We start from the raw sequence: 21,640 nt of genomic DNA on the forward strand, positions 1-21,640 counted from the left end.
TCGACAAGTCAACATGGCCGTGCCTTCGTTTGACTTACAGTCTCTGCTGGCGCAGTTTGCGCAAGACTTCCTGATCAACCGACCAGAGCCTGTAAGTACTTTTTGCGTCATCTTTGTCTAGTTGAAACGTACATCTACTCATAGCAGTTTCTCATGGCCGGTATCTTAGTTCGTATCCAACTACAATGAAGAGCAATTGAAAAGCCTGTGGAACCCCGAAATGATAGGAGCGACTGAGCAACTCATCGATACCAGTCTTGGCTTCATCAATGTCACAGTGGGAGGCAACCCAACTGGACCTGCTCTGGTGCTATGGCCAAGTTTAATGTTGAGAGGCTCGATGTGGAGCTATCAATATGAGTACTTCCGGAAAACTCACCGAGTCGTTCTCATCGACAGTCCCGGCATCAACAAGTCCGAAGCCCTACGAAGGTACATCGACCTGCGCGACTGTAAAGATGTCGTTGTCAGCATTCTCGATGCCCTTGGTATTCAGAAATGTGTGTTTGGCGGCAACAGTTGGGGTGCAATGCTTGCCGCGGTATTGCCGGCTTGGATTCCAGACAGACTCATCGGAAGTATTGTGGTCAACGGCACAGCTTCGGTCCCCACGACTCCTGAGACCATCGCCATGACCATTAGAGCTGAAGCACTGATGATGTATGCGGAGGTGCCGGACTGGTGGACTTCGATCGCGCAGCAAGCTTTTGCCGGAGACACGGCCACGAAGAACAACCCGGATTTCATGGCCTTCATAGGATCGGTATCTCAAGAGGACCCCAAGTCCATCGCGTGGGCTCTCAGATCAATACTACTTGGACGAAAGGACATGCACAGGACTCTCAACGGCATTCGGAATGTCCCTGTACTCGTCATTGCTGGAGAGGAAGACCGACAGTTCCCCGTCCCTATTGTGAAGAAGATGGCGGATGCAATACCGACGTCGAAATTTGTTATTGCAAAGGGTGTTGCACATCTAGCATCAAGGGAGAATCCGGATTTAATCAGTAAGGAGATGGAGAAGTTCATGTGCGATATTGGGGCCGATGGAGGAGCAGCTTATGAGGACAAGGGTATAGCAAATCGACAGTCAAAGTTGTAGGTAGTCACTAATAAAAGCGATCAGGTTGGTATCAGGATTACTTGTCGCAAAGTTAAGCGCCTGTACTACTACACAAGAATTTCATGCACGTATCTTTTTTGTTACTAAGAGTTGCGAGCACAGAATCGGGTAAACTGCTCGAGCTCACACAGAGCAATTATGGCAGTACGCATACTTACTTATCCGCAGGAATCAATGTGATGTCATCAAGTTGCATGGGACTGCGATCTGCGCGGCTCCTCCCGTCTTTATCTATCATGGATCTCACGGGCTTTATCTATGTAGTATTTCTCCAACACACTTGCACCTTTCACCAACAAGTGTTATCTCCGGCATCCTTGCGGGATTCAACGAACCAGTCAGCTTCGACATCTGATATCGCGGGATTGAACCAGGGTAATGGAGCGAACATGCATGGGAATTGCGATAGCGGTATCCACCACAACCCTCGAACTCGAACACTATCGGGATGCTCCGCACTTCTAGGTGATGACTTCGAGAGCTTGGTCCCGAGATAGGCACTTCTATTGATGATCGGACCCTATATCTGGCCGATAACCGTGACATTCTTTCGTTGAAATTCAGCGTTTTCACACGAAGTCTTGTCAACATCGTGGCAACCTCGGTTTTGGAACGGACCTCTACTTGCATCTATTGCTCAGCATTGGGTACTTTCAGCCTTACTTGATTGAATTTCAATCCCCTGACATCTTCACTGTTTTTAGCATCATTTAGCCAGTAATTGTTCAGTTACACCCATCATGTCTAGTCCGCACGGGTCTGATCTGATTCATGGCCGGTCTGAGAAAACAACTTCGAATTCCCCGGAAAAGGCGTCATCCCAGCTTGATGTCAGCAACAAAACGGACTACCTGGATTCCAGCAATGCAGGCGAAGTCTTTCAGCAAGATGAGTATCGAGCTCTTGGCTGGTATGTCAAACGAGTTCAAATTTCATTTTACCTGGTGCTAATATGACAACGTGCTGTAGGATTCGCACTTCGATCATACTGATGAAGCTGTGTTTCGCAACTGGAGTTTTGACAATTCCCTCCGCCTTTAGCTCTGTTGGGTATGGACCAGGTATCATCCTCTTGGTGAGTTGGGGAACCATAACGACATGTACGTTTCCCATCCATTCGTTTGACCATGAAACAAAGCCACAGACCGAGATTAACTCTTGACGTGGCTTACAGACTATGCATACGTTATGTATGCCTTCAGAATGAGGTTCCCTGGCGTTCACAACATTGCCGACGCCGCTGGACTCATGGGTGGCCCCATTGCGCGAGAGATTTCTGGTGGTCTATTTCTTTTGACATGGGTGTAAGTCCTGCCCACATTTGCGCGATCTGCCTGCTATGGGCAGCAGCTGATGACCTTTCTTCTCAGTTTGGCGTCTGGATCAAGCTTTGTTGGTCTGGCTCAAGGATTCAAGACTCTATCGAGCCTCAAGGTTTGCAGCATTATTTGGACTCTCATCGCAGCTGTGTGCACGGCACTTGTCTCCAGTATCCCGACACTGGGAAGACTATCAATCTTGGCCTGGATTGGATTCGGCTCAATATTCACGGCGGTCTTCATTGTTGTGTAGGTTTGAGCTCTGGTCTCCAGTTCGGCGGCTCTCGGCATTGACCAGTCTGATTGCCGCGTACGGCCTTGTCTATTACGTTGATGCATGCTAATTTCCATGCTTTCGAGATAGTGTCGGCGTTAGTCAAGTTGAAAGACCTGCAGCTGCCCCTCAGGAGGGACCTTACGATATGGAAGTCTATGCCGTCGCTATGCCCGAATTCGTCCCAGGGGTAGTCGCCGCAATCAACCTTTTTGGTATGGCCCGTAGCACATAACCTGCGCACATCGCGCTGTTTGAAAATTCATGTGCTAACAAACCAACCAACGTGAAGTCGGATATGGGTCTACTCCGACTTTCATGCCTGTTATTGCTGAGATGAAGAGTCCCAGGTCTTTTACGAAGTCTCTTTTCTCGTCACAGATATTCTTAGCTGCAAGCTATGTGTCTTTTGGTACAGTTGTTTATGTGTGAGTAAACCTCTTGGCCTACATGCCGTCAAGCTAAGCTTTGCTAGTTACTGTGGCCAATACGTTGCTAGTCCATCCTTGGGAAGCGCGGGCGGAACCTTGGAGAAGATTGCTTATGGCATCTCTATTCCTGGCTTCATCATGACTTCCACTTTGTGGGTACATCTGGCGGCTAAATTTGTAAGAGGGCGTCCCCATGAAGTCGTGATGTTCTCCCAACTCATACTCAACAGCTTTTGGTCCGGATCCTGCGCAACTCCGCCCACCTCCAAAACAAGAGCATCATCCACTGGGCGACGTGGCTGTAAGTAAAAGTTCCCCTCCAAGACATCACGATGTCGCTGTACTAACATCTTACTCACAGGGGATCAACCTTGGGGATCAGTGCTGTCGCGTTCATCATCGCCGAGGCCGTGCCATTCTTTAGCTATCTAGTCGGCCTCATCGGTTCCATATGCTGTATGCCGACTTGTGTGAGTTGACTTTCCGCTCAAATGAAATGAAACTAGAGGAGAGCTGATCTTTACTTTCTTCCTGCCGCAGCTGGTCATTCCTGCATTCATGGGTCTCTACATGGACTGGAAGACTCGCCATGACAGTAGGATCAAGATGACTCTTTGCGTTCTTCATTGTTTTACTGTGATTCTTGGATCTTTCATGACTGTCATCGGGACCTACACCACTATCCAGAGTATTATCGATGCCTACAAATCGGACCAGGTCGGGTTGGCGTTCGCCTGCTGAAAGAGCAGCGGGACTGTAACATGTTGCAGTTCGTCTAAATCATTATCAAGACATTTGTGGTAACCGATACTGAGTTCTTGCCCACAACTTGGATAACGCGTCAATTCATCCTGGAATTAATTAAAGATGTCTTAGTTCATCTATTGTCAATTGAATCCGATTCGTCAATGCATGCCCATGAAGAACTCCTAATGCTGCAGAGATTATGCACGTGCATGTATGAGCAAGGAACCCCGGGAGTAGCTATGAACTATCACAGCTAAGGTATTAGATGATGACATGCAGTTGCCATATTCATGTTGCATGTCACAGCGCAGAAACCTGACCTTGGCGTATTTGCTTCCTACAAACCCTGTGTGTCTTGACATTTAGACATTCGTATCCGGGATCAAATGCAAGCAAACAACTTAGCTGGCTTCTCGCAGCCGAGAAGCAACCCTTCCACATGCGACTGTGTACCATGAAAAGTCGCTTGTCGTACAATTCAAATGCTGTGAAATGCCGAAGCTGGAGACTTTGCCGCTCCATCACCTCGGTCGCTCGGGCATTCGTGGCGCGCGGATATACGTATCCGAATGATCTGAACTTCCCCCGCTTGGGATTGGCGGGGCGGCGAGGAACTACATCATAGACCCCGAGAACTCTGGGCTGAGCTTTAAAGACGGGGTTTTTCTCGCTGGACAAAATTTGGAGCTTCATCTTTTCGTTCTGCACCACTGTCGCAACGGTCCCGCCATCATGGAAACCCACAAAGTCGCTGTCTTAACAGTCTGTCATCCCATAAGCAGTGACACATTGAATGGCATAGATTCAGTGGAACTGACAGAGTGCAGTCGTCACAAACACCTGACGCCACGCCTACTTTTGAAGTACGCGATGAGCCTCGCCCGGTTCCTGGCCCGAATGAAATCCTTGTGAAGTTGAGCGCAAGTGGCCTTTGTGGCTCTGATTTGGCCCTGGCTCTTGGTCACTTTGGGCCCGTTGGCAACATCCTGGGCCATGAGGGCGTTGGTCACATTGCCGCTCTTGGATCCAATATTTCTGCTCTGGACTCAACGGTAGAAGTTGGCCAGAGAGTCGGTGTAGCATGGACTCGCGACATCTGCGGCGTTTGTGACGCTTGCACGGACCTCATCAACGAAGGCGAAACTCGCTGTGAGAAGGCTCTTCACTCGGCAAAGACCTATGACGGAACGTTCGCCCAGTATACAATTGTTCCTCTTCATTACCTGGCCAGACTGCCAGCGCACTTCGATGATCTTCCCGACGAAGAAGTTGCCCCAATTCTATGTGCCGGCGTCACAGCATACAAAGCTGTCAAAGGGTGCAATGTCACTCCAGGGCAGTACTTTGCCGTCTCGGGAGCAGGAGGTGGTGTCGGGGCTCTGGCCGTGGCGTATGCTCGCGCCATGGGCTATCGGGTCATTGCTATCGATGCTGGTCAGGAGAAGGCCGAGATTTGCAAGGCACAGGGTGCAGAGCACTACGTTGATGTTACTACTCCGGGGAGCTTGGCGGAGAAGGTGATGAAGGTGACGGATGGCAAAGGCGCGAAGGCCGTCGTAGTTGCGGCAACGGCGACGGTTGCGTATCAGCAAGCTTTCGAGGTGCTCGCTCCGTTTGGAACGCTGATGTGTGTTGCCGTCTTGGGGCATGAAGCTCGAGTCAATTTCCACCCTCTTTGGCTTATTGCGAAGGGATGGAAGATTTTGAGCTCTTCAGTTGGAACTAGAGCCGATATCCTAGAGGCGTTGGAGTTTGTCAAGCGTCGGGCAGTGATTCCCAAGATTCAATCCGCTAAGCTCGACGACATACAAAGTCTAGTCCAAACGATGCACGCAGGGAAGGTAAGAGATCTAGACTATTCCCCTACTACAAGACGAAGCTAACTCATCTACAGCTGCAAGGGAAATGGGTTTTGAAACTAGATTGTTGATGCGGACTGAGTAGACATATCTAAGCGATGATGTTGAATTTCTTCTTTTGCCTGATCGATATCGATAGCCTCATGTCTCAAGATTGTTACGGGAGACGAGCAATGTGCGGAAGTAGGGACTCTCCTATGTCGGTGTTGTGTTAGTTCAATCTTTTCAATCCGACTTAGCAGAAGAACGGTTTTCTTGGGACAACTACCTGCATGGTGCCCACAGGCATTGAAGTGTTGACCCAGCAGTTGTCTCAGTTCAATGTCAGACTCAAGCACAGGACTCACGGGCTTCATGTTTTCAGCTGTCCCACTCACATACACGTGATACTGACTTGACACCAAACACACGCCATTATACCTGATCAAGGGTTTCTTAATATTCTCAACCTCAACGCTGGATGTTGACAAGTCCGCACACTGAGTAGGCATCTCCGCACTTCACCTTATCTTACACAACACTGTGAAGATCCCAAAATTGGAGTAAAGTCCAGAGCGGTAATGAACTCCGTCTCGCGATCCGGTCTTAAAATTCGAAAATCTAAAATGATAGAAGGGCCAAGATAACGATTTAGAATCAAGACCAGTTTAAATTTATCTTGATGCTTTGTGTGAGCTGTGTCTCTCCGAAGCTACACTGCCAGCTCAAACTGCACGCGAGCCTCAGATACAATTGGAACCAATTTTGCTGTTAGCTTCAATGTGCAGTGAGTAAGTCTCTGACTTACGATAGTTCATAAGCAAGTGTATTGTCAAAAAGGCCTGAGGGGAGTCGCGACGTGTTCCAAAGTACAGCTATGAATACATGCATGATCATATGTCACCATAATTCGAAACCTCACGATGGGTAGGCCAGTATCTGACTCTGCGCTTCGGAATTGGGCTCAAGCCTTAGATCCCAATGTAGCGCTTGAGCTGCTAATGATTCACATCAACATTTAAGAAGTAACGCGACGTCGTCTCGATATTGGGGCTCAGCAATCCCGCACTGCCACGTCGGGTGCCTTAGAAAGGCAAGCACGAGCCTTATTTGAAGAAAATCGTCATGTTCTTCTGGATGCAGATCTTGCAGACGTCCAGGCTGGGGGCTTGTTCCAGACTCCAGGCCGGCAACTTTTCCAAACGAAAACTTATTCGTGCGGACTATTATATGTAGTAGGTAGCAATATCAGGGTGAACCCGTTGTTTCGGGGCGTCGAGGCTGAACATCACACACTTACGCGACTCATGTCATGTCCTGCACATCGCAGCACAATCCTCGCGGGACCTTCGATGTGCTCTGTGCTTTCACATTCAACACGCCTCGCCCCTCTGCAGAGCGGAGACACGCTTGGAAATCGGGAATTAATTGAATTCATCCAACTTTAAACGCAGCCCAGTACCGCGAGAATGGAGAGAACGGGGCCAAACAACATTCTGCTTTCAGTCAGCGATGGGCACCTCACGTCTGGGGAGCTAGCAACCCGACATGCGATCATTCGCTGAGTGACAGCGTGCTGTTTGAGTGCCATGTCGGTCTCGGCACAATTTCGACTCACTCTCTTCTTGGCATGTCGATGACTGATAACACGTCCACCGAAAGCAATTCTTTTAGCAACACGCTAACTAAATTGCTGTAACCCTCCCTTTGGCGCGTCTGGCAAATTGGATGGTTGAGCAGGAGCTCGGCTACGCGGGCTTGCTCTTCCTCCGACTCCCGCGCGGTTCAGTCGGATCCAGCCTAAAATAGAACCCTCCGTTATTGCCATAGATGAAATATCCGCGGTGTTCTAGGTTGCGCGTGCGAGTGTGGCGAAATGCTTCCAGGAGACGGACACTTCCGCCTACTGCGTACTATCCGAAGGTTTCAGTCCTCAATGCGGAGAGTGAACGAAGGAGACGAAAAATTGTCAGACGCACGACCGGGGACCAGGGTCTTTCACCAAGGAACGACAACCGGCTTGTGGGCACTGAGACTTTGCGGAGTTGATAACATTGGCCAGACTTGACGCCCATCAACAGGGGAGCGGCAGGTTCTCTGGATGTTGGCGACTGAAGCACCTGGGATTCGGCCCATCGATTGCGTGACAGGGCTGAGCTGGGCAGAGGGACTCTTAACCCCGACTCCGCCATCCTGTTCGTCCTCTTGATTCCTTCAGCAAGTTGATCGGGAGCTCAAAGGTTTCTCCTTGTTCATCACTTCCGGTGCGCTAAGCGAGCAAGGGTCCCTAATGTATTTTCAGGGGTAAGGACGTTGCCATGGTTTTGCTAGTTCCACTGCTGTAAACTCTGATATTGTCATCCACTCCGAACAAGGCTGTTCGCGGGATCATTTGGTGCCGAGACAGGCAATTCTACGACAAAACCGGTTGCATTTGGTGGCTTCATATGAGCTGAACTGCAATTGAGCAGATCCTTAAAAGATTTTCACCGCCAAGCAAAGCGAGAACGAGGTTGATAATAAGTGCTGTTATAGCCAGCATACTGGGCTGCACGAATTCTTTGCTTCCTACGGGCCGCTCTTACACCAGTATGAATCCAGACCTCGTCAGAAGTCGAGAGTAAAGCAGAGCCTAGAGATGATGAGTGAGGGGTTCCTGTCTGAAGCGAGACCCCGAAAGGCTGGTAAGTTGGCGACAGACGCGCCACGCACTTCGGATGACGGTTCAACATGGCAAAAGAGGCAACTTACGGTTAGATCGGAGGATGGGAGGCGTTCTGACACATGAAACCACGTGGAACTGCGCCTTCGCCTAACGATTTTGAGCAACAGCTAACAGTTTCTGGGTTATGCAGCGGGTCTTCTCAGTGAGTGCTACACTCCAAAACGCCAAGTGTTGATTAAGGGGGACCTTGTCTTAATTCATGTGCGACTCTCAGTTCCTTGACCCTTGCAACATCAGAGTGGCAGCTCTGGAACTCTTCGAGGCGTATCACCAGCCTCACTTCTTGCCTCAATGTGGTGGCCTTACATCGTTTACCTGGCAAACACGCCATGCACTGTCGTTGGAGAAATCTTCAATCCATTGTAAAGCGCAAATTGAGCAACAGACAGGCATTTTAGGCCCGGGTCTAAAGGTGCCCAAGTTCAGATGGCATCACGGACGCCAATCACTCAATAAATAGAAAGTTCAGGGGAGGGAGACCCACGTCTCAACGACATCATGACTCGCACCGCTGACCCGTGACTCCATCAATGTAACGGATAACCAATATCGCCCGGTCCGCGGACCTGGGAGAACTGCGCACTGGCTTTTGTACAAGACGATACCCATTTCCACATCCAACGCGAGGTTCTCGCGTGGATGCCAACCAACATCTTTGGCGTGCGGGTTCACGATGGCCTTCGATGCGGCAGTCGCATCAGTTACCCTCACGGGTAGCATTCTTTCCTTTCTCGCAACCACCGGTGTCTTAATTTCCTTCATTTTCTACCATGATCAACAACGTTCCTTTCGACACGCCCTCGTTCTCAACCTGACATTGGCCGGTGAGTCTCGATCGTCTGCGGTGAATTCCTATTAGGGAAGATGTAGCTGACTCGAGACCGTCCGAAAGAGTTCATCAACTCTCTTGACAATACCATTTCAGGCATCATTTACATTAAAGACAAAGACCTGAAGCCCGGCCCGGCCTGCGTACTAAATGGCATGATTGGACAGTTATCAGTCCAAGCCTCCGACTTCTCTATCCTCGCCATCGCCGTCGTTACTTTCCTTACGATTACACGGAAAACCTATATGCCCAACGCTTCGACGTTCAGAAAGGTCATCATCTGCCTTTCCGTATGGATTGTCCCGATTGTTACCAGTGCCACGGCCACGGCCATGGGCCAAATGGAACCCGTCAGTGGTAACTGGTGCTGGATATCCCGAAACCGACCCGATCTCCGATACGCTCTTACACACGGATGGCGATTTGCTATTATCTTCACTACGATTCTCATTTACCTCTACGTATGGTGGTATCTTGGTCGCCATTTCCGCTCAATGGTCAGCACGTCGGATCCTCTCTACGACACAGGGAACTCAAGTTCTAGCGGTGGCAACGGTGTGACCTCCTCGATTCGCAAGAAGCAAGGATTCGAGATCATTGGGACGCCGGAACTGGAGATGGATCAATTTGAGCGACCGAAAGCAACATTCAACGATTCTTTCAAATCCTCACCCAACATGGACGACGAGCAGAAGGAGTGGTCACAACGAGTCAACGCCGGAGCCGGCCGAGCTAGAAGGTCCAGCTCCGACGACGATGACGAAGAGCCCGTTAAAAAGCCGGCGAGAACATCCCACTTCATTGAAGAAGCTGACACGAGGCGAAAAATGTCGGCACGGATTTCCCGATTTGACGACCAGGATATGGACATGAGCCAGGCATCCGAAGCCAGATTTTCATACCTGGAGCAGGAGGAGAAGCTTCAACGGAGCGCAGGCGGCGGCCCATCATACCTCCACCGCGACATGCAACCGCCATCAAAGGCACGGTTCTCCCGCCACGGCATGGCGGACATGATCTCCTCTCATCGAAAGGGTTCCAGGAGCAGAAGCTCAACTCTGTCATGGAACCTACCGCCTTCTCGAGATCTCTCCAGAGATTTCCCACCGAATCCGAGCGTTAGCAACGTCAACACCAAACAACCTGCCCAGAACGTGACGGCGACGATGATGAGCGATTTTCCAATCCGCAAGCAGACAAGAAAGGTCGAGCGCGAGATCAAGCGCATGATGCTTCTCAACGCGTACCCTGTTATGTACGTGTTGCTTTGGATTCCCGGTCTTGTCAATCGCCTCATGGAAGCTTCCGGCAACAACTCTCAGAGCCGCGTCCTGGCAGCCCTGCAAAGCTCAAGCCAGTACATTGGTCTTGCGAACGCTATTACATATGGATTCAATCAACACGTGCGACATAGGATAAAGGGAGATTTGTTTGGATGGACGCGTCGAAATAGTGTTTAGACGCTGACATTGTGTGGGATGAGTTTACGAATCAGACGAAATAATACACTTCTAGAATACCCTATTGTTTAGTCAATCAGAAGAATGAAAAGTATTGATTGCAACTTATCTATGTACTTTTATGATCACTTGAAGCCAGTGACTAGGTCAAATCTTCGTGGACGGAGGGAGGGTGTGAAGCTTACATACGTGACGACATAGGTCCAGGGCATCTCACTCGGAGGAAGTACTTATCTAATCACATGAGCTGTGAGTGAATCCTATGTTCTGTACCGTCTAACGAACTATATTTAAGCGTTTTGCTTTGTTTAAGAGCTATCATTACGTCTTGCATCATGAGATGTCGAGATTGTTATTGCGTGCATGTCTAAACCCTCACGAGAATGGCATACTGATTACCTAGGAGCTTATCACTTGGAATCTTTCAAGGCATATCTCAATCGCATTAATATAGCAGAGTGACTTATCAGTCTAGATGGGTTATTGAAGCTTGTGTCTTGAGTCTCAACTTATTCTATAATGCCTCACCTCATTTCCTATGATAGATGGAGCAAGATGAAATGGAGACAGTTGAGCGCACATACAAGACGAAATCCAGCTTATATAGGATTATAACTGAAACTAGATATCAAAGATTGTACACTATTCTACAAAAGATGCCGCTAATCTCGATCCATTACTTATTTTCCCTGTAGACCTTGCCGTCAGAGTACAGCATACTTTCAATAAAGTCACCATAATAACTATGGGAATTATAGCAATGGAACCCTACAGACTATAATAGTACTCGTTCAATTACCAGTCCTTTCAGGCGAATATTCTTAGAAGTGTCTTATCAAAGATTTTTATCAACGTTTTCTTCACTCGACCAACCTGAAGACCACCCAGAGTATCGTTCTTGCCTCAACAGAGCCCGTATCTCCGTGTACTTCTGCCTTAAGAGCGCCAGCCAGGCTACACCAGAAAAGATCTTCTCCAGCAAGACACTGACTTGAAACCAAGCAGTTACCTTAAACATACATCATTAGGTAACAATGTTTCTAGGCGGGTTTTCAAGACATTAAGGTTTTGTTTCTCTATTGACTTGACGGATGTATAGACTCTGGAGGCACATAAAGAATGCAGCCGTTTATATAATACGCCTTAATTTCTATAAACGCCCAAACTATTGAAAGCATAAGCGGATCTAACTCAACGAGACGCTTTAGTAACGCACAAGTCTGACTACAAAATAGTACATCAGGTGCGTGAATAGACGATCCCACGTTAAGTAATTAAAATTTGGGCATGGCCAATTGGAGTAGGACAACACCAACAAGACGCTGCTTCACTAGGTATTACATAAGATGAGCTTTTGTTATTTAATATGATGAATGATTGAAATTCCATTAATTTAAATGGCTTCTGGGAGGAACAAACTGCTTTACGAGCCGAAGGTTGTCTCAAAGGCATCTAATTTAGCATTTAATATAAATGTAAATAACTTGTTATTAATAACTATCTTCAGTCGACATTAGATAATGAGACTGCACTTATAATAAATATGCCTTTGACTTCGGTTAGCGCTTGTAAAGCTCCGATGAGTCTGGTATAGCCCAAACTTACAATCTCCCCGCTGGTAACGTGATGTAGGCAATGACACCTTGGTATTTTACTGAGTAAGACAGATGCTGAATGCGTCTGCTTAGGCTTTAGCTTACTTTCCATAAAAGACTACGCAAAATAATTCAACGACACGTTAATCTGTACGTATGTCTCGACTAGTAAACGTCTTTAATAATTAACACACATGCGGGAGGAAATCACTTCACGCGAGTATTCAAAACTTGCACTTGGAAGTTTTCCGTGGTGTTCCGAGCATTATTCTAGTTTTATGTACAATTGATGGATTCGAAGATATACAACATGAAGTAAAGTATGTACAATGGCAAGATGTGAAATCTTAGATGTTCGAGTAGCTTCTCCAGTCGCTATTCACGGCTGTGGCCGTGGCCACCATCCTGAACCGTGAGACCCTTTGTGTCTGCCTTACGCCCATCTTCTCTCATTGGAAACCGGTCGATGTCTGAAAGAGGCTCGTCTTTACTCAGCGCAGCCAATCTCGATACCCTTGGCGAAGAGGTCGCCCCCAACAGGAATGAAACCGGCGAGGAAGCCAGCCACCTCTCCAACGAGACCACAGCCACCAGCCTCTTGGTTCTTGGTCGCGCCAAACTCGATGATGAGGTCATCAGGCTGGAGACGGCCGTCGATGTAAGCCGTGACGCGCATGGTCGAGGGGACCTTGTGGCCCCAGGTCTGGTTCTCGCACTGAGCCAAACCGGGCGAGTTCTCGTTGCGGCACGCATACTCGCAGTTGCGCGCGCTCTTGGGTCCGCAAGCAGCACCTTCATGGTATCCGACGCTCTCCATCCAGGTTAGGCCACGGCAGCCGTTGAAGACCTCGTAGCCGTAGGGGTCCGAGACGTGACGGAGGACCTCCCACATGGACTGCACCAAACCGTCACGCATCTGGTTGACGGAAAGACCAGGGGTCTGGCCCCAAGCTCCGTTCATCTTGACCTGCACAGTGAGGTCGGGGTCGTAGTCCTCAGCCCAGGTGCATGTGTTTGTTTGAGAACCGAAGGATCTGTCCGTCATGATGGCACGGGTGTTGCCGGTTTCTCCGTAGATGGCTTGCCATGTCGCGGCGAAGAGGTCGAGGTTGCCGACGTCCACCATACGATCGCTGTAGCGCACCTCAATCTGGACCAAGGCCGCGGCTTGTGCCGCCAGAGTGGCCAAGACAACGTTGCTAATGACCTTCATGATGTGTTTTGGAGGCCAATGGTGTAGAAATAGGACCGAAGTTGATGTGGTGGTGATCTATAGAGTTGTGTCTAATCAGGAGGATAACCATACACCGTCGACGGGAGAGTAAGGCTAAGGTGTGCAAGTGAAATAGAGAAGAAGTCGCTGGCGAGAATGCTTCTGAATGCGTATTCCTTTCCAGAAACCCTCCCTTATATGTCCGTTCGGAACGCCTATGTTAACCAAGTCTGCCAGCTATCGCCAAGATGCTCATTAAACTTGACTCCAGAAGTTCGGCCTGAAGAATCATGCAGAGGATCTGACATGTCAAAAGCCATCGTGTTGGTGTTAGGCTATACCCCACGCGCAAGCCAGGATGAAACCCTGATGTCTTCCGTAAAAGGAGGCTCCAAGTTGCATTGACCTACAAATCAGGAACCCAAGCGACCCATCTTAACCTCTCTCTGCGAACTATTGGCGAATGCTCCAACATACATATTAGCAAGGCTTGGGCGGCCAAGAATGTGTCTCCAGTTCCTGCATGTTTCAGCTCTTGCGGCTCCCGCCCGACCAATATGAACCACTATTTTTGAGTCAGACGCAGGTAAACCGTGAAGACTAGTAAGATTCGATATACTCTTCTATCTTGGCTCACATCTTTGAGTCTCTTTCGCTCCTGTTCTCTCGTTATCGGATGCGGATATGTCTCGTCCCGTGCGTCTCGTGGTTGGAAGCATATGGACACCATGGTGACAACGCTTCCCCGTTGGACCCCAAAGCCCCAATTAGACCGGATTCATGCAGATCATGCCACAATGCTCCGTGATGGCAGCTGCGGTTCACAACGTACCAGCCAATTTCGGGAGCTGCCGACTGCACAGGGTGCGGGGTCAGGTTCGTCCAATTTTGTAAGATTTTACGCTTATTCGGCCAGATCTGTGTCTTACAGTGGTGACGACATGGGATTCCCAGCTTGAGAAAGGCTGCCGAGAAAGCCGAGTTGACCGGCTCGCCCTCCGGGACAAGATATCCTCAGGGGGTACTGCAATGCGAGTCATTAACAACTCCATAGGGCTGACTCGCGCACAACAGAGCGTGCGGCGCACAGCCAAAAAGTTCATTAAATAGACCTCAATCTCCCTGAACTATCTGCTAAGCCACGTACTTGCCAAGCTCACAGCTGAAGACACGTTCACGAACTTCAGCAGCTAATGGCTGTTATATGGGCTGACGCTGCCATGCTGAGATCTAGGCATTCGTACAGAGAAAAGATCGTCAAAAGGCGTGTACAAGCTCCCTCTTCCAACACAAGACACGACATGATTCTAAGATGTCATTTGATTTTCTCAACTTTCCCTCATGGTACGGAACGTCATTTCACCTCATCGAGAGAAAAGAGAGGTTATGATTGAAACGACGTGCAAGCTGAATTCGTCTCTCGAGATTGCATGGCGTTGCTGTTCCGAAAGCGCTACTTGGGTTCTAAGTAGCCCCTGCCAGTCTTGCCAAGATGACGTCCCATAGCTAGGTGTTCTTGCACAGCCTTCACACAGTCATAGGCGTTTTCTCGATCTTGAAACTTTTCGGCTTGTTTCAAATATCTTTCTCCCTCACCAGCAGCGAACGTGATTCGAACAGCGGGTTTTTCTCAACCCATTGGACCCTTCAAACACGTACACGCAGTCTTCCGTTACCTTGGCTGCCGACATCATCTTGTTGAACACGGAACTCGGCTAATGAGCCATAATCCAGGTGATCAAAATTGCTATCCAAAACCCGCAAAGGTCCTTCCTACTGTTAGTCGGACTTCGGCCGCTCCGACCTCTCTAGACCATCGAGGACGTGGGGCGTTGCTTTTTTGTGACGTGATGTCGCTAGTATCGCTGGCGTCTCCGAGGACTCGAGCTTCTCTTGTCTTCTTTGAAGCTAAGTATCACGGATGTCGATAGTGTCTTTTATCCAGAGCCGAAGGGATCACGATAATCAGTGGTATTTGAATTCTGGGTCCATGATTGCCTCTTGTGCTTCGTACCCAATACCGTATTTGTCAAGAGATGCGCGCCAGTCTTCATCGCTCGTTGTAGCCGGCTCTCTTGTGTCTGAGTCAAGGCCATCCGTAAATAAATCGTAAAAGGCCAATTTGGGGCACCGCCGATCTGATAGATCGTAACCCCATTCTACTCAAGCTACCCAAAGTCCGTTTGCTCTCTCTTCAGGGAAGCCAACGGCAATGAGGGCGAAGATGTTAGGTCCGCAGGTTCGAACATCATGAATGGCTGTTATTTCATCATAAAAAGAAAGTTTACCGAGACAGCCGTCAAATATATGAACAGAGAAAACGTTCGTTACAATGATTTCTCAAAACTTAGGCTGAAGAAATGGTTCTCGTGTATGTCTTCTGGTGCAGAAACTTGACAATCTTTGCGCACCCTTTTGACCAAGCAGAAGATTAGGTATTAAATACATCTCATCTACTCTGTACCGCTTCCAGCGGAACGTACAAACATATTTGACAATTTGATACAATATCAGCCTTTACCAGCCAGTGAATTGACTCTTCAGGCTAAGACGCTGATTGGTGACTTTGGCCAGAATGTTTTCTGTCATCTCAAGATCCGACGAAATAAAGCAACAGCAAAGTTCTCACCGGCCGGGAGTCAATCCAAGCCCATCAAGGTAAAAAAGGCCTTTCTCCGAAAATTTCACCCCGAACATAAGACTGAGGTGCTTCTTCAACAGAAGATTCTGACAGAAGAGGCAAGAACGACTGACTTGCAAATAACGTCTTAGCTTTATCACCAGTCATTTCAAACATCCTCCTGCTCACCCAGCCACCAAAATCAACACTTTAAAGTCACAATCACATCATCAGAATGTCACCAAACAAAACCAAGAAGCCCAAAAAGGCCAATCACCAGAACAAGCCCGGCCGCTCCAAGCCTCCTTCGCTCCCCTCGGGCTCGGACGAGGACATGCCAGTTTTCTTCTTTATGCCCCAGGAAAAGTTCAAGTACTGCCAATTCTGCCAATGGTATCCGGCAACATTCACGGTCTCGAAGCCGCAAATGTCTCAGCTGGTCGGACGAGCAGTCGACGAGGACGATCCTTTCGGCAGCATCACGTTCAACTGCGCCGAGCAGTACATGATGTACTGCAAAGCAGCCCGCTTTGGCGACGTCGCCCGTCAAACGCGCATACTTTACGAGAAGGATCCAAAAGTTCAAAAGGCGCTGGGCAAAGAAACAGTCGGATTCACGAACGAAAGTTGGGATGAAGTCAAGAGCGCTGTGGTGGAGGCCGGGAATATCGCCAAGTTCGGGCAGAATCCACAGCTCAAGAAGATTCTCATGAGGACCGGGGACCGAATCATTGCTGAGGCAGCATCAAAGGACCGGGTTTGGGGTATTGGGTTTACGGAGAAGAACGCGATGGTGAACCAAGCGAACTGGGGAGAGAATCGTCTAGGCAAGGCGTTGATGGCGGCAAGGGAGCATCTTCGCAATGAAGGTGCCCAGGAGAATCAGGAAGGGCAAGGTGAAGGCAGCCAACAGGTTAATGAATGAGCAGCACCACGAAAGACGATATCCGCAATGGCATGGATTGACAGCAACGGAGGGAGGTAGAAAACAGTTCGCGATATAAACGGAAAGCTGGTACCCTAATGAATTAAAATATAAACCAACTATTACGAAATATCGCTATGAATGGGCCCCAATCGCTATGCTTGAAGTGTCTCTATGGATTATTGTCAAAATACGTCCCCCTTCATGCGGACATTTCTTCCTCGTCATCGAAGCCAACATCCGAACTATTCCCCCTGCGCCGGATGTACACTCTCTTCCCCCACTTGTAACCTTCGCAAGCAATCATGAAGAAAGTAACATCAATGAACACTACGGCCCACTCCCAAGTGATTCCGTGGTGCAGGAAAACCACATGATCAATCACGGGGATGTAAAGCGTGGGGAAGACGGCGAGGAAGACAAGCGTGACCGAGAAGAAGAGGAACTTGTTGCCCCATAAATGCAGAGTCCAGGCCTTGAAGCCCTTCGGCATGTAGAACAGGGAGCGGCGCGCGTCAATCAGTTCCCAGGCGAAGAAGGAGAAGATCCAGGTCATTGTGGTGTAGCAGGCTGCGCGAGCGCGGAAAACGGAGTCGCATTCCGCAGAGTAGGCGTTGTTGCACTCGATACCGAGGTTGCCACCTTCGAAACCGAAGATGATGACGGTGAACGAGCCGAGAACACAGCCTGCCATGAGGACACCATAGTAGACCATGTCGACGAGAAATTCCGGGGTGAAGACGCCGTATTTGAGCTGATAGAGCTGTCAGTACTTGAGCAAGCCTTGGAGGTTGGGGCAACTTACGTTCTGCGGAGGCCGGTTGAGAATATCTGGAACCGCTTTCTCGAAGCCAAGACCAGTCTCAGTGAAAGCACCGGTTCCGAGAAGCATCCAGAGGATCTCCACGGGCGACAGCTGGAACACAGATACACCAGACCGATCCTTAAAGGCTAAGCCGGTCAGAAGGGCGCAAACAAAACCGATGTTGGCGGCCAGGACGTGAAGAATAAACTTCTGGATGTTGTCGAAAATCCGTCGGCCTTCCTCAATGGCGTTCAGAATGGAGGCGAAGTTGTCATCCGTCAAGACAATATCCGACGACTCCTTGGCGACGTCTGAACCAGATCCCATGGCGATACCAATGTCCGCGCGCTTAAGACTAGGACTGTCGTTCACGCCATCTCCAGTCATGCCAACATATCGGCCCCTGCGATGCAGCGCCTCGATCATCCTGACCTTCGTGCTAGGCGCGCAGCGGGCCACCACCAGCGGGAGCTGGGGCAGCTCGTCGATCTGGCCATCGGACAAGGCGTCGAAGTCGTGAGCTGGCATCACCATCGACTGAGCCACGTCGGAGGGAAGCATCTTGAACTTCTCGGGAGAGGGGAGGATTCCGACTTCCGTGGCGATAGCTCGTGCGGTCTGCGGGTGGTCACCGGTGAGCATGTGCACGACGATGCCGGCACCCTGGCACATCTTCACACTGGGTCTCGATTCGGGTCTGGGAGGGTCGTAAATGCCGATGAGGCCGCGGAAGGTCAGGCTGTGTTCGAAGGTATCGCGGTGAGGTGGTGTTGTGCCTTCGGCGAACTGGGACTCGGAGACGCTGTTCTCGAGGTTTCGGTGTGCGAGGGCGAGGACGCGGAGGCCTTGGCTGGCGAGGACTTCCATGTTGGTGTGGATGTTTTGTCTGTCGTCTTCGGTCAGGGCGCGAGTCGTATCATCGAGGGCAATGGTGTCGCAGGAGGCAAGCACGCGTTCTACAGCACCCTACGTCGAGTGGTTAGCAAAGCTCTTCCAACATGTGAGGATAGCATCAAATAAACTTACCTTCGTGAAGAGGTGCATCTTCTGGTACTTGGTGTTCTGAAAGATGACGGACATCTTCTTCACATCCGAGTCAAAAGGAAACTCGGCGACTTGTTTCCAAGACGCCTCGGGACCTTGCGAAAGCTGAATTCTGTTCCATCCGAACCTAGAAGCAAAGACTTCAATAGCGATTTCGGTGGGAGCACCTGCAGCCTTCCATTCTCCTGGGTTCGCAGAGCTATCATCACTCTGCTTCAAGCTGGCCAGGTTGGCCAACGACGCAACGTTGAGGTACCACTCAAGGGCCGGCTTGCTCGCCGGCTCATTGTGAGGCTCGATCGGTTCGGTGGTCTCGTCGTGTTTCTTCTCCTCCTCGGCACTGATATCCTTCGGTTGGCCAGAGGTGAACTGCACGGACCCAGAAAAGGGGTTGTAGACGTCGTTGGTTGTGTTGACGGAATATGTGCCAGTGCCCGGAAGCCATGCTTTGCGAACGACCATGCGACCCTGAGTGATTGTACCAGTCTTATCGGAGCAAATATCTGCGAGGGTTCACCGTTAGTGGGATGACCATTATGGTTATTGTTGGGACTTGAACTCACTGGTTACGCCACCCAACGCCTCCAGACTAGAAAGGTTACGAACGATGACATGGCGTTCAAGCATCTTCTTGGTACCAGCTGCCATCGTAACCGTCAACACAAGCAATAGAGAAACAGGGATCGTTCCAATGGCGGTTGTCACGGCGTAGATAATGACATCCTTGCGAGAATCGAATTTGTTGGCGCCAAGAACGACAAGCGCGCAGATGACGGCAAACAAGAAGAGCCACAAGAACAACTGGGAGAGCTTCCTCTGCAGAGGAGTTCCAACGGTGAGACCCAGAAAATCGCCAATCCAGTCGCGAGTCATCATCCAACCAGCGAAGACGTATCCGAAAAAGGTAGCGCTGCCGTCCTCGTTGCGCTTGATGTATGACTTGGCCTTGTCCTTGGATCCGCCGTTGAGAGCACCAGCAATGAGGCCGATCTCCGTGTGCATGCCGGTAGCGAAAACGACACCACGGCCGCGGCCCTTGGTGATGACAGTTGAGCTGTAGACAACGTTGAGACGGTCGCCGGGGCCGGTATCATCATCGAAAGTCGCGTTGGGGATTTTCGACACGGGTGCGGATTCTCCTGTAAGAAGGGCTTCATCGGCTTCCAAGTTGACGGCTTCGATGAGACGGATGTCTGCTGGGACGGAATCGCCTGTGTTCAAGTCGATCACATCTCCTGGGACTACTTCGGCGGTTTGGATGTTGATGGTTTTGCCGCCTCGGAAAACTTTGCACGTCGGAGAGCCGAGGTTCTTGAGGGAGTTGATCGTTCGTTCGGCTTGGAGACTCTGGCCGAAACCGATGAAGATGTTGAGGACGATGATACCGCCGAGGATTCCACCCTCGATCCACGCTTGAATACCGAAACTTGCACCTAATGCCAGCAATAGAACCTTGGAAGAGTTAAACTTCGTACACACATGTTGATGTTAGTGACTAGCTTGTGGCCGACTTACCAGTGTCATCGCATTGAAAATTTGCTCCAAGAAAATCTTCAAGGGCTGAACACCCTTGTTCTGACGAAGCTCATTGCGACCGAGTTCCGCCAGGCGACGGGTAGCCTCTTCGGAAGTGAGTCCTTGCGTTGTATCGACTTCGAGTTCCGCAACGACTTGACTGAACTCCAACGCATGTGGCGGTCGAGACAAAGGCTTGTTGGACTGTCCCGAGATGTGTTCCGGTTGGAAAACCTCGGAGGACTGTTCCTGGAAGGAACCAGACCCTTTTTCCTTGGCTACCACCATGGTGAAGAAGGGAAGAAGGAAGGGGAGCTGTTTCGGAGCGGTCGAAGGTTGTCGAGGTACCGTCTTTCAGAACTTCATGAGAAAACACCGAAGAGTCCGGGCGATCAGCTTCAACCAAGCCCAACTCTTGGTATTTGTACCATACCCGACTGTGGAACAAGCGTGAACAGACTTCGAAACTTGCATGCCGGGTCTACCTCGATGACTCGGCCAGAGTTGAAAACTTAACCGTAAAAGGCAACCAAGACACATTGCGGCGAATCTAGGAGACTCCATCATCGGTTCGTTGCTTTTTGATATCTGGAGCTTGTCAAGTTTCGGGATCTTTGTTTGTCGAGGGGACCACCTAGAAAGTCGATCGGATACAAGGTGTTACGTGACGTGTACGTAACCGAATTCATCGTGATTGGGTTGGGGGAAACATCAACGAGGTTAGAAAGACTATGAGTGGTAGAAAACAACTTCAAGAAACAGGGGAGGGGAGGGCAGAAGGGTTGCAAAGAATTTGCTAGAAGACGCAATTCTAGATCCTCTGCAAACAAGAGTTGGCGCGTAGCAGCCAAGACCCAGTAACCATCTGCACGACATGTAATTTACCTGCCTAATGGGGTAATGAGTTGGGGATTTAGCGTCCGGGAGGCTGACTCGGGTGGAACCCTCCGCCGTTGGAGTCACCCGGAGGTCGAACAGTCCGGAACTCTGGAGTCTCCGTACTTCCGGAATCATTATGAACGAACTCAGACCGCGGGGGTGGAGGTCGTCACATGAACACTAGGCGAAAAATAGAAGCCAAGACACATCTCGGGAGTCAGTTCGGGGCGGGGCGGGGAGCGATGCATCCGTAACAGGCCTCAAAATACACCAAAACTCCCGTACATGCATCGGGATC

At 49.9% G+C, this 21,640-nt stretch overlaps 4 protein-coding genes across 4 annotated transcripts; 2 read left to right on the forward strand and 2 right to left on the reverse strand.

Moving 5' to 3' along the window:
- Nucleotides 1–13: 13 nt before the first annotated feature.
- CkaCkLH20_00700 (uncharacterized protein) lies at nucleotides 14–10,746 on the forward strand (the record flags this gene model as incomplete). Its single annotated transcript, XM_038883420.1, has 13 exons — nucleotides 14–91; nucleotides 170–1,098; nucleotides 1,872–2,033; nucleotides 2,093–2,223; nucleotides 2,298–2,427; nucleotides 2,494–2,691; nucleotides 2,807–2,931; nucleotides 3,009–3,144; nucleotides 3,192–3,324; nucleotides 3,378–3,448; nucleotides 3,509–3,617; nucleotides 4,722–5,735; nucleotides 9,454–10,746. The coding sequence occupies 13 exons, from the start codon at nucleotides 14–16 to the stop codon at nucleotides 10,744–10,746; spliced, it is 4,509 nt and encodes a 1,502-aa protein (XP_038751015.1).
- A 2,082-nt stretch (nucleotides 10,747–12,828) lies between these two features.
- Nucleotides 12,829–13,554, reverse strand: CkaCkLH20_00701 (uncharacterized protein; the record flags this gene model as incomplete). The annotated part of the gene is made up of 1 exon (XM_038883421.1): nucleotides 12,829–13,554. One exon carries the CDS (start codon nucleotides 13,552–13,554, stop codon nucleotides 12,829–12,831), a length of 726 nt encoding a protein of 241 aa, XP_038751016.1.
- Nucleotides 13,555–16,409: 2,855 nt separating this feature from the next.
- On the forward strand, nucleotides 16,410–17,099 carry CkaCkLH20_00702 (uncharacterized protein; the record flags this gene model as incomplete). The annotated part of the gene is made up of 1 exon (XM_038883422.1): nucleotides 16,410–17,099. The coding sequence occupies one exon, from the start codon at nucleotides 16,410–16,412 to the stop codon at nucleotides 17,097–17,099; it is 690 nt and encodes a 229-aa protein (XP_038751017.1).
- A 202-nt stretch (nucleotides 17,100–17,301) lies between these two features.
- CkaCkLH20_00703 (sodium p-type) lies at nucleotides 17,302–20,751 on the reverse strand (the record flags this gene model as incomplete). The annotated part of the gene is made up of 5 exons (XM_038883423.1): nucleotides 17,302–17,853; nucleotides 17,905–18,870; nucleotides 18,931–19,451; nucleotides 19,512–20,415; nucleotides 20,464–20,751. 5 exons carry the CDS (start codon nucleotides 20,749–20,751, stop codon nucleotides 17,302–17,304), a joined length of 3,231 nt encoding a protein of 1,076 aa, XP_038751018.1.
- Between the last annotated feature and the right edge of the window lie 889 nt (nucleotides 20,752–21,640).

Source organism: Colletotrichum karsti (genome assembly GCF_011947395.1).
Source record: "Colletotrichum karsti strain CkLH20 chromosome Unknown Scaffold2, whole genome shotgun sequence".
Taxonomy (NCBI): Eukaryota; Fungi; Ascomycota; class Sordariomycetes; order Glomerellales; family Glomerellaceae; genus Colletotrichum; species Colletotrichum karsti.